Here is a 13,100-nt window from a genome sequence, read left to right as displayed (position 1 = left end):
ACTGATTCCGATGTCCTGTAAACTCTAAATAATCCCTCAAATAATAATAATAATAATAATCTGGTCACTCAACCCACGAGGTTTGTGGGGACGTCGCTGTGCTCCAATCGGCGTTTCACCCACAAAATACACAGTCAATTCACTTTACAGTGTATCCTGTGAAGCGCTTTGAGACATCTCGACGATGTGATAAGGCACTGTATCAAATGCCAGGATTATTATTATTATTATAACTCGATCCTTGCCTTAACTTGTCACTTACCACGAAGCTTGTCGGAGACGTTAAATCTCACTCCCCGTCTCTTCCTGTTCAGGTGGACCTTAAAGATCTCCCGCGGGGCTGTTCGAAAACAGAAGGGAGTTTCTCTCTCTCTCTCTCTCTCTCGGTGTCCTGGCCAACAATCCCCCAAGTAAAACCACTCGCTCACTCCATGGCTGTTTGTGGCACACTGCTGTCTGCAAATTGCATTAACCTTTTTTGTTTATGTTTCCCAACTGTTGTGGCATTCCACTGTGATGCAAGCCCAGTGAAGAAATTATTATTTTTTTCGAAAGGGATTAATACCGATCGAAAAGCGATCCGCCAACCGACTAACCACCGGGTTCCTACTTACTGCCAGGTAACCAGAGGCATGTGTGTGTGCGTGTGTGTGTGGAGAAAGGAAACTTGCCTAAGGCTTCGCCCTGACCCGCCCGGGATTCAAACCCGGGTCCTCTCGCTTGCGAGGTGAGCCCTCTAACCACTACGCTCGGGTGGGGGGGGAATCTCCACATAATATTTTGGCTTATCCGGTTCCGTTCGGTGGATCCATTATGCATCCTCAAGACCGAGGTGGATAGGTATTGGTTTGGTCAGGGTACTAAGCGATACCGGGCGAGTGGGGGGTGGGGGGCGGGTGATTGGAGTTGAGGTACAGAGCAGCCGTGATCTTACGGAATAGAATGGCGGAACAGGCTCGAGGGGCTGCGTGGCCCCCTCCTGCTCCGTTGCGGACGCCGGCAAACCACTGGTGGGAATGAATCACTTGGTTTTGTTGCTCCCCAACAGAAGTGGGCGATTAGTAATTTGTGAAGCCCTCCGCAGCTGTGCCCAGTGCCTGGGCATTGCCCTGTGGCTGCGCTGTGCTGTGCCGTGCGCACCTCTCGCCACTGGGTGGCGCTGTGACACGACCATGGCCGGGCTGTTGGCTCCCGGCGGCCCCCGCGCGAACTACAATTCCCAGCGGGCCCTGCGAACCCGGCGGCCCCACCCGTCTGACCAATCGCGGCGGCGCGTCGCTGTGGCGGGAGATTTAAAAGTCCGCCCCGGGGCTGCGCACCGCTCAGGGAGAGGCGGACAGCGGGAGGCGGTCTCTGGGTTCAGGTCAACACTCACTTAGTCAATTTAACTAAGTTAATGATAAATAATAATCCTGGCATTTGATACAGTGTGTGGGACACTCACTGTGGTGCGCAATCGGCCGCCGCGTTCGCCCACAAATATACAGTCAGTTCCACGTTACCGTCTATTCTGTGAAGCGCTTCGAGATGTCGAGAAGACGTGAAGAGCGCTGTATCGAATGCCGGGATTACAATACTAATAATAATAATAACACCTCCCAAACAGCCTCACAATCATTCTTTGTCTCTGGTGTAAGGACTTTAGACCGTTGTCGGTGACTCTGTCTGTCCTCCCGACGTCAAAGGTGTTGAGAGAAATGTGATTTTGTGGTATTGTTAAACAGGTTTCATTTGGTGGCTTTAAGGATGGGAGACTGGGGAATGGACGCATCACCAGGTGAGTGGACGTTAAGGGCTCTGGGGCGCTACCCTGCGCGATGGGCGCTATATAAATGCAAGTTGTTGTTGTGCGCTCGTCTGTGGGCCACTGTCCCTGAATGTAGGGGCAGTCGTGTTAATTTAAGTTAACACATTATTAATGGTCACAATAATGTTAGACAATGTGTTTGATAAATAATGGAATAGAATCATGGAATATTACAGCACAGAAGGAGGCCATTCGGCCCATCGTGCCTGTGCTGTGCTGCGTCTTTGGAAGAGTTATCCCATCAGTCCCACTCCGCTGCTGTCTTTCCTCCATATTCCTGCAGGTTTTTCCTCTTCGAGTACCTATCCAATTCCCTTTTGAAAGTTGTTATTGAATCTGTCTCCACCGACCCTTTCAGGCAGTGCATTCCAGACCATAACAACTCTTTGTGTAAAATAAAAAGTCTCCTCGTCTTCCCTCGGGTTCTTTTTCCAATTATCTTGAGTCAATGTCCCCTGGTTACCGACTCACCTGCTCGCAGAAACAGCTTCTCCCTAACCACTCGACCAAAAACCCCTCGTAATTTTGAACACCTCTATTACATCTCCCTTTAACCTTCACTGCTCTAAGGAGAACAACCCAGCTTCTTTAGTCTTGTCTCTCCACGGAACTAAAGTCCCTCATCCCTTGCAACCATTCTGGTAAATTCTTTCTCCACAGATGCCAAGTATTTTGCCTGCCGGCACATGTCACGGTACCCGTCCCCTTCCTCCAGCTGCAGTAGCCTGACCCTGCACTGCTCGCCCGTCCTGTCCAAGGCAAAGCTCTTCCATCCCCTTGACTTCTGCTGCAGTGACAACATTGAGGATTGCCTCTCACTCCTCAACAAGGTGAGAACCTACGAGAAACCTCCGGCCGCTCGCACTCACCTCTGGGTCGCACGATCAGAGGTCTGTGATGCGCTGACAGTCCAGGCTGACTCTCTGGTGCGGGGCTGGGGTTGTGAGCACGTTACAGAGTCCTGGAGTGCAGTTGTTGCAGCAGCACTCGCCTCACAAGTGATAGGATCATTTATACAGTGCCCCTCACTCTCTCAGGGCAGCGACCCAGGGCGCTTGACAGTGGCGGAGCATGACTCCGGGCTGGGGCGAGGGAGGGGGAGGTGTCCGTCGGTTGGGGCATAGAGGCTGAAGGTCACAGGGAAACTGTCAGGGTCCTGATCCTCGCTGCCATCTAACCGGGTTATTTCTTCTTTTTATTCTGCTTTTACTTTCTGCAATTCTGTGAATTGTGGTTAATTTCTTACCTCGGAACATATTTCACCACCACCCAGGCTTGTCTGGACAGATAGTGCAGAGGGAGCATCACTCTGTCTGTATCCCTGACCTGGGAGTGTGGACACACAGTGTAGAGTAGTGTTACTGTGTCTGTAACCCTGACCTGGGAGTGTGGACGCACAGTGTAGAGGAGCGTTACTGTGTCTGTAACCCTGACCTGGGAGTGTGGACACACAGTGTGGAGAGCTTTACTGTGTCTCTAACCCTGACCTGGGGGTGTGGACACACAGTGTAGAGGAGCTTTACTGTGTCTGTAACCCTGACCTGGGGGTGTGGACACACAGTGTAGAGGAGCTTTACTGTGTCTCTAACCCTGACCTGGGGGTGTGGACACACAGTGTAGAGGAGCTTTACTGTGTCTCTAACCCTGACCTGGGGGTGTGGACACACAGTGTAGAGGAGCTTTACTGTGTCTCTAACCCTGACCTGGGGGTGTGGACACACAGTGTAGAGGGAGCTTCTGAAGGAAGTAACAGTCGAAGAGTGAGGTCTTCAGGTGCACCTTAAAAAAACAAATAATAATATTCGGTCAATTGTGGGGACGTCGCTGGGCGCAATTGGCTGCTGTGTTTCACCCACAAAATACACAGTCACCACACTTCTCAGTGTCTCCCGTGAACCACTTTGAGACGTCTCGAAGACATGATGAGGCGCCGGGTCACGTGGCAGGATGATCGTTATTGATTGAGAGTGAAGAGAGTCTCGGAGTTTCGGGGCGTAGTGGCTGAAAGCACAAGCGACAAGCAGGAGGCTGGAGCCAGCTGAGTGGAGAGGGAGGGAGGGAGGGAGGGAGGGAGGAGGAAGGGAGGGAGGGGAGGTGCCAGGGAGGGAAGGGATTTGACATGAATGTGGGGGAGCATTGGTCTTGCAGGAGTTTGGGGCCCGCGGGCTGCCCCTGCTGTACGAGGACAGATTCTCGGAGGCAGCACCGGCTCTGAGCTTCGACCTGGTCGCCCTGATAAACGGGGCTCACAGCCTGTTACTCCTCCACCGGGAGGCACCGCCACCCGGCCCCCCGGCCCCCCGCTCTCAGCCGGGCCCCCACAGCGACAGCTCCAAACTGCAGGTAGGTTTTGTGAGAGAGTTTGGGGAGTGAGTGAGCACCGACGACGACAACATTCACTTACACAGCGTCTCAAATCACTCACTCACTCACGCCGGATAGCGTCTCAGAGCGCTTGACGTTGGTGGAGCGCGACACCGAGGGGGAGGGGGGCAGGTGACCACAGGCGCCGTCAAAGAGGAAGGTCTTCAGGCGCGACCTGAAGATGGGAACGAAGGAGGGGGTCGAGGCAGAGGGAGGGACAGAGGGAGAGAGTTCCAAAGCTTTGGGGTGTAGTGGCTGAAAGCGCAGCCGCAGACACTCTTTCTTTCCTCTCTCTCTCTCTCTCTCTCCCCCCACTCCCTCTCTCCCCCTCTTTTCTCCTTTCTCTCCCTCTCTCTCTAGGAGCAGGTGTTTGCTCGCGAGCGGGAGATCACTGAACTGAGAGACAAGGAGCGAGCGAAGCAGAATAACTTTGTGCAGCTGACTGAGAAGCTGGAGAGCAGCAGAGACGAGGTGAGAGCGACAAATCTTAGCCCCCCCCCCCAAGTCGTCTCTTCCTTCCCAGTTGCCAATGTCGGCCATTTTTTTTCCACTGAAGCCAACGGAGGTAGGGAGGAGGGAGCAAGACGTTGGAACCCGCCGAGGGTCTCTCTAAACTGACGGTTCCCTTCTCGCTGTAGGTGACGAGGCTCCAGGGTGTGATGATGAGCCGAGCTGCTCAACACGCCCTTGAGCTGAGGAGGAAAGAGCAGGAGCTGAACCGCCTGAAGGAGAGGCTGATGGAGAAAGTAGAGCGAAAGATCGGTAATCTCCGCCCGCCCGGCCCACCACACCATTGACGGTCGGGCCTTCAGCCTCTCTGCCCCCACCCTTTGGAACTTCATCCCATAGTCCCTCCATCTCACCCCCCGTCCCACCCTTTCTCGCCTCCTTCCATCAAGGCATGTCTCAAGATCCTCCTCTTTGGCCAAGCCTTTGGTCACCCTCCTACCCCCACCCTTCACCACCTCCTGAACCCAATCCCAGCTCAGGTCCAAATCTCTGACTGTCCATCCAGTGCCTTGGGACGTCCTCCCGACATGAGAGGCAGTTGCCGTGTAAATGTAAGTTGTTGTTGTTTTTCCAGGGTCAGGTTCTGCCCACTCGACCTGACGCTGTGTGTGTGTTTTTTTTCAAGCTCTCGATCTCCTGAACCCGGTTGGCCGGCTGGACGGGAAGCGAGCTTTGTGGAGGACGGGGAGAACCAAGTCCAGGTAGAGAGACGTTACTCGTTAAACGCACAGTCACTACACTTTACAGTGTATCCTGGGAAGCACTTTGAGACGTCTCAACGACGTGATGAGGCGCCAGGATTATTATTTGTCTGTCTCTCCGTCTGTGTGTCTCTCTCTCCGTGTGATGTAGGAAACCTTCAGCGCTGTTTGCTCTCAGCGTAGACTAAATGAATCCACTTGCGGGAGTAGATTAGACACAGTTGACCGGGTGCGGAGTCTCAGTAATCTCCGCGCCCCCAAGGTCTGAGCTGTGAAGGTCACAAATGCTATTTGTGGGATTCCGAGACATCTACAACGTTCCCCCATCCCACAACCCCCCCCCCCCCCGCCACACCACGTCCCCGGGTTACAGCTATCTACCCCTCTGTCCCAGATTTGATCCCACAACCTCCTGACCCCGGAGAGGAGAGTGAGAGCTGATTCCTGCCCTGCGTTGGGGGAAGCCTGGCTCGGGCGGTAGTGCTCTCCCTTGCCTCCCAGTCAGGAGTTTGTGGGTTCAAGCCCCCAACGCCAGGACTTGTAATCACACAGTCGAGGCTAACGCTCCAATGCAGCGCTGGAGGTTAAACCTCAATCCCCGTCTGTGTCCTGTTCAGGTGGATGTTGACTATCCCGCGGCCCTATTCGAAAAGAGAAGGGAGGGCATGTGGGGGGGCGTGTGGGGATGGTGTGTGCGGGTGTGTGTGTATGTGTTGACGTGCTCCGGGACGCTATCCCGTGTGACGTGAAGGGCGCTGTGTAAATGCACGTTGTTGTTGTTGACGGCGCCTCTGCCCCCCCCCCCCCCCCACTGCCGCCCCCTGCAGGCGAGAGGAGGAGATGTTCCGAGCTCTGTCCGGTCAGTACGAGGCTCAGATGAAGGAGTTAGCGGCTGAGACACTTCACCTGAGGAACGTGTTGGAAAGGATTGGGGCCGACGTGGACAACCTGCTCAGCCCTGAGAAGCTGCCCCCCCACTCCCCGTACCCCCCGCCCGTGAGTGAGTCGCTCCAGTGGGCGGGGGGGAGGGGGAAATCCCCCTTCGGGGAATTAATTGGCGTCTGATTGTTAATTGTTGTTGTTGTCGACGTTGTGTTTTTTGTTGGTTGAGACGCAGGAGGAGAAAGCGGTGGCGGACGGCCGGGGAAGTGCAGCTGCTGGTCTGACGGGGGGGCTGTGGAAGCGATGGGAATGTTTCAGGGATTGGGTGGAGAGGCTGCGAGACGCAGGTGATCCTCCTTCTCCTTTATCCCCCCGCCGCCCCACTCCGCCCCCCCCCCAAAAAAAAAGTCTCTCCAAGACCTTAACTCCCAACGCTCCCCCACCCAAACAATTTGAGCGATGATGTAAAAGTGTGGGGAAGTACTTTATCCTGCGATGTTCTGGGTGGCGTTGGAGGGTGGGGGCGATATTTAAGGACAATTTTGTAGCGGGAACCAGGAAGTATTCCTTTTGTTAGTGAGGGAGGTGGGGGAGGGGTTGGGGTTAGTGGGGGAAGGGGCTAACAGGAAGTGGTGTGGGGCGGTTGAATTATTGCTTGGGCTCAGTTGGGAAGCGGAGGCTACACCTGGTCAGTGATAAACCGTGAACTGCAGATAGCCCCACCTACTGGTGACAGGAAGTGCGTCTCACCGATCCTCTCCCAGGAAGTGGATCACGACCTGCGCTTCCTGTTCCTGCCGGTTCGATCAGCGTGACCCATTTCCTGTTGCCGGTGGGGAAGGTGGGGGGGGGGCAGGGGGGAGTCGCTATTTGCAGTGACGTTGTGTGGACGAATTCCGGGGAATTTGGTTTGAAACACGGAACGATGCGGGAAACATATTTCGGGAACAACAGGGAAGCGTGAGGGTGTGTCACCACCGCCCTGCACTTGGTGTCACCCGCTCTCTCTGTCTCTCCTCCCCCCTCCAGCCCTGCGGGAGCCACGGGAGGGGGAGGGGGAGATTCTCAGCGCGACCGACCACGACAAGGAGATCGCTAAACTCCGGCTACAGGTCGAGAGGGATCAGGAGATCCTCAGCTTCCAACAGCAGCTCCTGCAGGTCTGAGCGAGCGGCTTGGAGCTCAATACGGAGGGGCAGACAGACGAGCAGTGATGGCTCCGGCCTCCTGCCCGTCCCTCCTTTCCACCAATGTCGGCAGCGCTTTCAGCCACTCCGCCGCACAACTCTGTCACTCTCCCCCTCTGTCCCTCCCTCCCTCTGCCTTCCTTCCTCCCTCCCCAGATCACGTCTGAAGACCTTCCAATTTGACCGTGCTTAACTCTCCTCCTCCCTCTCTCGCCCCAGCCCCTCGGCTTGGTGTCGTGCCCCGCCACTGTCGAGCGCTCTGGGGCGCTATGCGAATGCAAGTTGTTGTTGTTGTTGCCAGGAGCAGCTGGCGATCTGGAGTGAGCCACTGCCCTGGGGAGGGGACGGGCTGGAGGAGCAGGAGAGACTGGCCAGCGAGCGGATCCTGTTTGACGAGCAGCGGAGGAACTTCGAGACCGAGCGGGAGGCCTTCACGGAGGCAGCGATTCGCCTGGGTCACGAGGTGAGGGTTGCGGACTAGGAACATAGGAAACGGGAGGAGGCCATTCAGCCCCTCGAGCCTGTTCCGCCATTCTATTCTATAGGATCATGGCTGATCTGTTCCTCAACTCCACTTCCCCGCCTTTGCCCCGTATCCCTCGATCCCCTGACCTGACAACCATCTAATACACCTCAGTCTGGACAATGTGGACGGTATATTTTGTGGGTGAAACCCGGCAGCCAATTGCACACAGCAGTGCCCCACACACAGCCGTGGGTTGAAGTGACCACATTTATTTATCGATTTGGAGGGAGTTATCATCAACCACTGTTGATGTTTAGTTTATCGAACCTCGTGCAGAATTTTAAACGTTCAGTCACTTAGGGAAGCAAGAATTAAATGCGGCCTTTTAACGAAGGGCCAGTATATTATTTTTTTTCTCTCGGGAGTAAGTGAGCTGTGTACGTGTGTGCGTGTGTTTTTCCCCCAGAGGAAGCAGTTCGAGGAGGAGAGAGCGCTGTATATAAAGGAGCGGTTTCTGAGCGAGTCTCCAGGCCGTGATCGAAAGGCGACGCCAAAGTGGAAACTGCGAACCCCATTGTCTGCTCTCGGTGAGCTCTTCGTTACCCCCTCCCCCTGAAAAAACCCTGGACTGTCAACACACCCCACCTCCCCCCCCCACCCCGCCCGATCGGTTTGTGGGGACGTGGCTGTGCTCGATTGGTGTGTTTCATCCACCAAACACACAGTCACTCCAGTTTACAGTGTATCCTGTGAAGCGCTTTGAGACGTCTCAACGACATATGCAATGCAAGGACTATTGTTGTTATTTGCTGGGATGGTTGATGTGACTTTGCTTTGCATTTCAAGGTCCTCGGTACGAGAACGTGCAAACCCACACCGGAAAGCCCCCGAAGCTGAGCTGGGGGGGTGCCGAGCCCGTGCCTGTCCCCCCATTCTGCACCCCCAACCCCCCACCTCGATGTGACCGGGCGAACCTACTGCCGTCCACTGCCGAGTTGTACAAGGTGCTCAGACTCCACCTGGGTGAGAGGTCAGTGTTGTGTGAAGTGTAGCTCAGTGTGGGACGTCGCTGTGCGCGATCGGTAGCCACGTTTCGCCTACAAAACACGCAGTCATTACACTTTACAGTGTACTCTGTGAAGCGCTTTGAGACGTGATAAGACGCTATATCAAATGCAAGTATTATTATTGTAGGAACAGGAGGAGGCCATTCAGCCCCTCGAGCCTGATCCGCCATTCTATAAGATCATGGCTGATCCATACCTCAAGGCCAATTACCTGCCTTTGCCCCGTATCCCTTGATCCCCTGACCTAACAAACATCTGTCCACCTCAGTCTGGACAATGTGAATGGATCCATAGCCATAACCCACAGCCTTTGAATTCATGCAGGTGGGGTGGGGAGAGGAGGAGGAGGTGCTCGTTAAACCCCAAGGTAACGCTCTGGCCTGTTGTTTTGTCCCCAGCCGAGGAGAGCCAACGGCCAAGGGTGGGGCGGAGCGAGGGGCTGTGCGAGGAGCTCTCTTCCTGGACGACTGCGATGAGTCTGAGCCTGAACAGACCCCTCGGCGTCTGTCAATGGGTCTGAAATATTTTTAAAATGTCAATCGGGTTTCGGTGGTGGGAGAGGTGAGTGTGTGCGTGTGAATGTGTCCAGTTTCTTATTCAGGGAATCCTTCCACTCAGCTTCTGTTAACAGATAGGGTGGTCCTAGCAGCGATATCAATGGCAGCTGTTTTTTAGACAACGCACACTCTGGGCTCCCCCCAAGCCTTGGCTCTTGCCAACCTGTGCTTATTACTTTCAGGAATTAGGTCAGCAGGATGCATCCCTCCAGGGAGGGAGAGAGAGAGCATTCCTTTCCAACAATCTATCTCTGGGATTTCTGTGTCCAGATGGGATGCATGGAATTCTCAGTTGGGTTTGGAGACTTTTAAGCAACGGGTTTCCCCATGTGTCAGACACCCGGCTGACCAAAGAAAAACTACCCAGTAACTAGGAAGGGTGTTTCTCTCTCTCTCTCTCTTGGTGTCCAAACCGACAATCTCTCTTTCTCTCTCCCCCACAAACAAGTCTAGTTCCTCACTTTGTGGATGTTTGCAGGGCATTGCTGCGCTGTGCACAGACTGACAGTTGTTACTGTAATAAAGGAATCCGAAATCCGGTTTGAAATGGAGTCTGTGGTTTCGTGAACATTTTTGACATCTCTCGTTTCCCAATAAACGTTCTTGTTTTAACAGAAACCTCGTGTGCATTGTGGTGGCTTGGCTGGGAATGTGGGGCACAGGTTAGTGAGTGTTGCTGTTGAGATACAGTGCTCTATCCGTCCGTTTCAAAGCCGGCCTAACCTTGGGCTCAATATTCTCCATAAAGCACTCGCCCCACAAGCGGGTGACTTGGGTTCGATTCCCGGTGAGATCAGGGCGAAACGTTGGGCGAGTTTCCTTACTCCACACACACACACACACACACTTCTGTTTACCAGCAGTAAGTAGGAACCTGGTTGTTAGTCGATTGGCGGATTGCTTTTCCAGGGGTAATAATTCCTTCAAAAATAATATTAATAAATTGGTCACTCAATCCATGACTGTTTGCGAGGACACTGCTGTATGCAATTGGCTGCTGTCATTCACCCAGAAAATATACAGTCAATTCACTTTACATACTCAGTGAAGCGCTTTGAGACGTCCCAAAGATGTGATAAGGCGCTATATCAAATGCAAGGTTTATTATTATTATATTCTATCTTTCTACTCTGCTGACTGTGCAAAACTTGAAGGTCTCCTGATCTGTCTCATGCAATGAAGCTTTTTTTTAATAAAAACAGAACTGCTTAAAAAAAGGCTTCACAGGATACACTGTAAACACGACTGTGTTGTGAGCTGAATGTAAGTGTTTTGGTTATGGGGAAGAGAGAATGGGTGCGGCGGAAGGACAGAGAACGAGTGTGTGGTGAGATGGGGGAAGGGGAAGAGGGCAATGGGGATGTTCAGGGCTCCTGTGGTGGAACAGGCTTGTTGGGCTGAATGACCTCCTCCTGCCCCCGTCTTTCCGTATTGCCACACACCCAGCAGTGCAGACTTGCGGGAGTTTTGGGGGATAGGAAAGTGATTTTATGAGCTGGCAAAGGAAGTTGCACATATATATATCATATATTGTATTTTTTTTTAGCTGTTTGCAAAAGTTTCGAAACCTCTTGTGTTTTGATCTGAGGATCCCAGAGACAAGTGGCCACTTTCTCTTCCTCTTCCACACCCCCCTGCACCCCCACCCGCCCCGACAATAAGCAGAGTGGGGAGAGGAAGGGGGTGGGGGGAGTCATGGGACTGAAAAAAAAACGGCCAACCCTCCACTACCATCCACAAAATCAAAATAATTCAGAACTCTGCCGCCCGCATTCTCACCCACACCAAACTCCACTCCCCGACCCCCCCAGTCCTGCCCAGACTGCACTGCCTCCTGTCTCAGAGAGGATCGATTTCAAGATCCTCACCCTTGTATTCAAATCCCTGCACTCCTCTGCAGCCCCCGACCTCTCTGACCTCCTTTCTCTTCACAACAGTACCCGTTGCCTTCGTTCCTCCGGGTCTGGCCTCCTCTTTGTCTCCCGAGTCCTCCGCTCCACCCTCGGCGGCCGTGCCTTCAGCCACTATGCCCCCAAGGCTCTGGAACTGCCTTCCTCACTCCCTCCCCCTCGCTCCCTCCCTTCCCATTTTCAGGTCGCAGCTGAAGACCTTTCTTTTCGACCGCACCTTTGGTCACTTTCCCCCACCCTCTCCCTCTCCCCTCCCCCTCCCTCTCCCCCCCTGGGCTCGGCACCGGGATCCGTTACTGCGAAGCGCTCTGAGACGCCGCCCGGCGTGGAGGGCGCTATAGACATCCAAGTCGTTGTCGTTGTTGTCGTCGTCGGGTCCATTTGAAGGGAAGGAATCACGTGACGAAGGGTGTCCTTCCAGGTGGTCAAGTGATGACAAAACATCCAGACAACCACGTGACGACAGGTGTCCCTGTGGGGGGTCACGTGGGGACAAAAAAGGAACGCAGACGGTCACGTGACGACATGTATCCCTGTGGGGGGTCACGTGGCGACAAAAAAAGGAACGCAGACGGTCACGTGACGACATGTATCCCTGTGGGGGGTCACGTGGCGACAAAAAAAGGAACGCAGACGGTCACGTGACGACATGTATCCCTGTGGGGGGTCACGCGGCGACAAAAAAAGGAACGCAGACGGTCACGTGACGACATGTATCCCTGTGGGCGGACCACGTGACAATAACAATTCGCCCCACGTGACAGCAATGTTTCCGGGGGCGGCGGCGGTCACGTGACGACGAGCGGCTATTTCAAGGGGTCACGTGACCCCCCCGTCAGCTGCAGTCTGACGGTCGCCATGAGCTCAGTCACCCCCTCGGGCTCTCCGTGTCTCCGTCTGTGTCTCCGTCTGTGTCTCTCCGGGTGTCTCCTGGCGCTCGGCTCCCGGGCGGCCACATGCGGCTATCAGGTGAGGGGTGACAACTGGGGCGGTGGTGGGGGGAGAGGGTGAGGAGGGGGTGAGGGGGAGAGAGAGAGAGAGAGAAATAGCTCTTTCCGCTGCTTTCAGTTTCGTTTGTTTTGGCAATGGGTCATTCACCTGAGAGTGTGTGAGTGTGAGAGAGTGTGTGTGTGAGTGTGAGAGAGTGTGTGTGGAGTGTGAGAGAGTGTGTGTGTGAGTGTGAGAGTGTGTGTGAGAGTGTGTGTGTGAGAGTGTGTGTGTGAGAGTGTGTGTGAGAGAGTGTGTGTGTGTGTGTGAGAGTGTGTGTGAGAGTGTGAGAGAGTGTGTGTGTGAGTGTGAGAGTGTGTGTGAGAGTGTGTGTGTGAGAGTGTGTGTGTGAGAGTGTGTGTGAGAGAGTGTGTGTGTGTGTGTGAGATGTGTGTGTGAGTGGTGAGAGAGTGTGTGTGTGAGTGTGAGAGTGTGTGTGAGAGTGTGTGTGTGAGAGTGTGTGTGTGAGAGTGTGTGTGAGAGAGTGTGTGTGTGTGTGTGAGAGTGTGTGTGTGAGAGTGTGTGTGTGTGTGAGAGTGTGTGTGAGAGAGTGTGTGTGTGTGTGAGAGAGTGTGTGTGTGTGTGTGAGAGTGTGTGTGAGTGTGTGTGTGTGAGTGTGTGTGTGTGTGAGAGTGTGTGTGTGAGAGTGTGTGTGAGAGTGT

The 13,100-nt window shown here is 54.1% G+C and overlaps 2 protein-coding genes across 2 annotated transcripts in view; both read left to right on the top strand.

Annotated features, from left to right (window-relative positions):
* Positions 1-1,172: 1,172 nt before the first annotated feature.
* On the top strand, positions 1,173-9,629 carry LOC103171578 (afadin- and alpha-actinin-binding protein). Its single transcript, XM_007884377.2, has 13 exons — positions 1,173-1,363; positions 1,725-1,777; positions 2,468-2,637; positions 4,532-4,642; positions 4,810-4,933; positions 5,307-5,382; positions 6,210-6,378; positions 6,500-6,611; positions 7,294-7,424; positions 7,753-7,914; positions 8,384-8,504; positions 8,764-8,947; positions 9,383-9,629. Exons 1-13 carry the CDS (start codon positions 1,173-1,175, stop codon positions 9,513-9,515), a joined length of 1,737 nt encoding a protein of 578 aa, XP_007882568.2. The 3' UTR covers positions 9,516-9,629.
* Positions 9,630-11,883: 2,254 nt separating this feature from the next.
* LOC103191148 (lysosomal alpha-mannosidase) overlaps positions 11,884-13,100 on the top strand; it is a 52,008-nt gene continuing 50,791 nt past the window's right edge. The window contains exons 1-2 of the mRNA XM_042344638.1: positions 11,884-11,978; positions 12,216-12,420. Of these exons, the coding sequence (XP_042200572.1) occupies positions 11,884-11,978; positions 12,216-12,420 (300 nt within the window). The remainder of the gene's footprint in view (positions 11,979-12,215; positions 12,421-13,100) is intronic.

Source organism: Callorhinchus milii, unplaced genomic scaffold, assembly GCF_018977255.1.
Source record: "Callorhinchus milii isolate IMCB2004 unplaced genomic scaffold, IMCB_Cmil_1.0 Scaffold29, whole genome shotgun sequence".
In the NCBI taxonomy this organism is placed as follows: domain Eukaryota; kingdom Metazoa; phylum Chordata; class Chondrichthyes; order Chimaeriformes; family Callorhinchidae; genus Callorhinchus; species Callorhinchus milii.
Note: the sequence above shows the minus strand (reverse complement) of the source record. Positions and strands in the feature narration are given on the sequence as shown.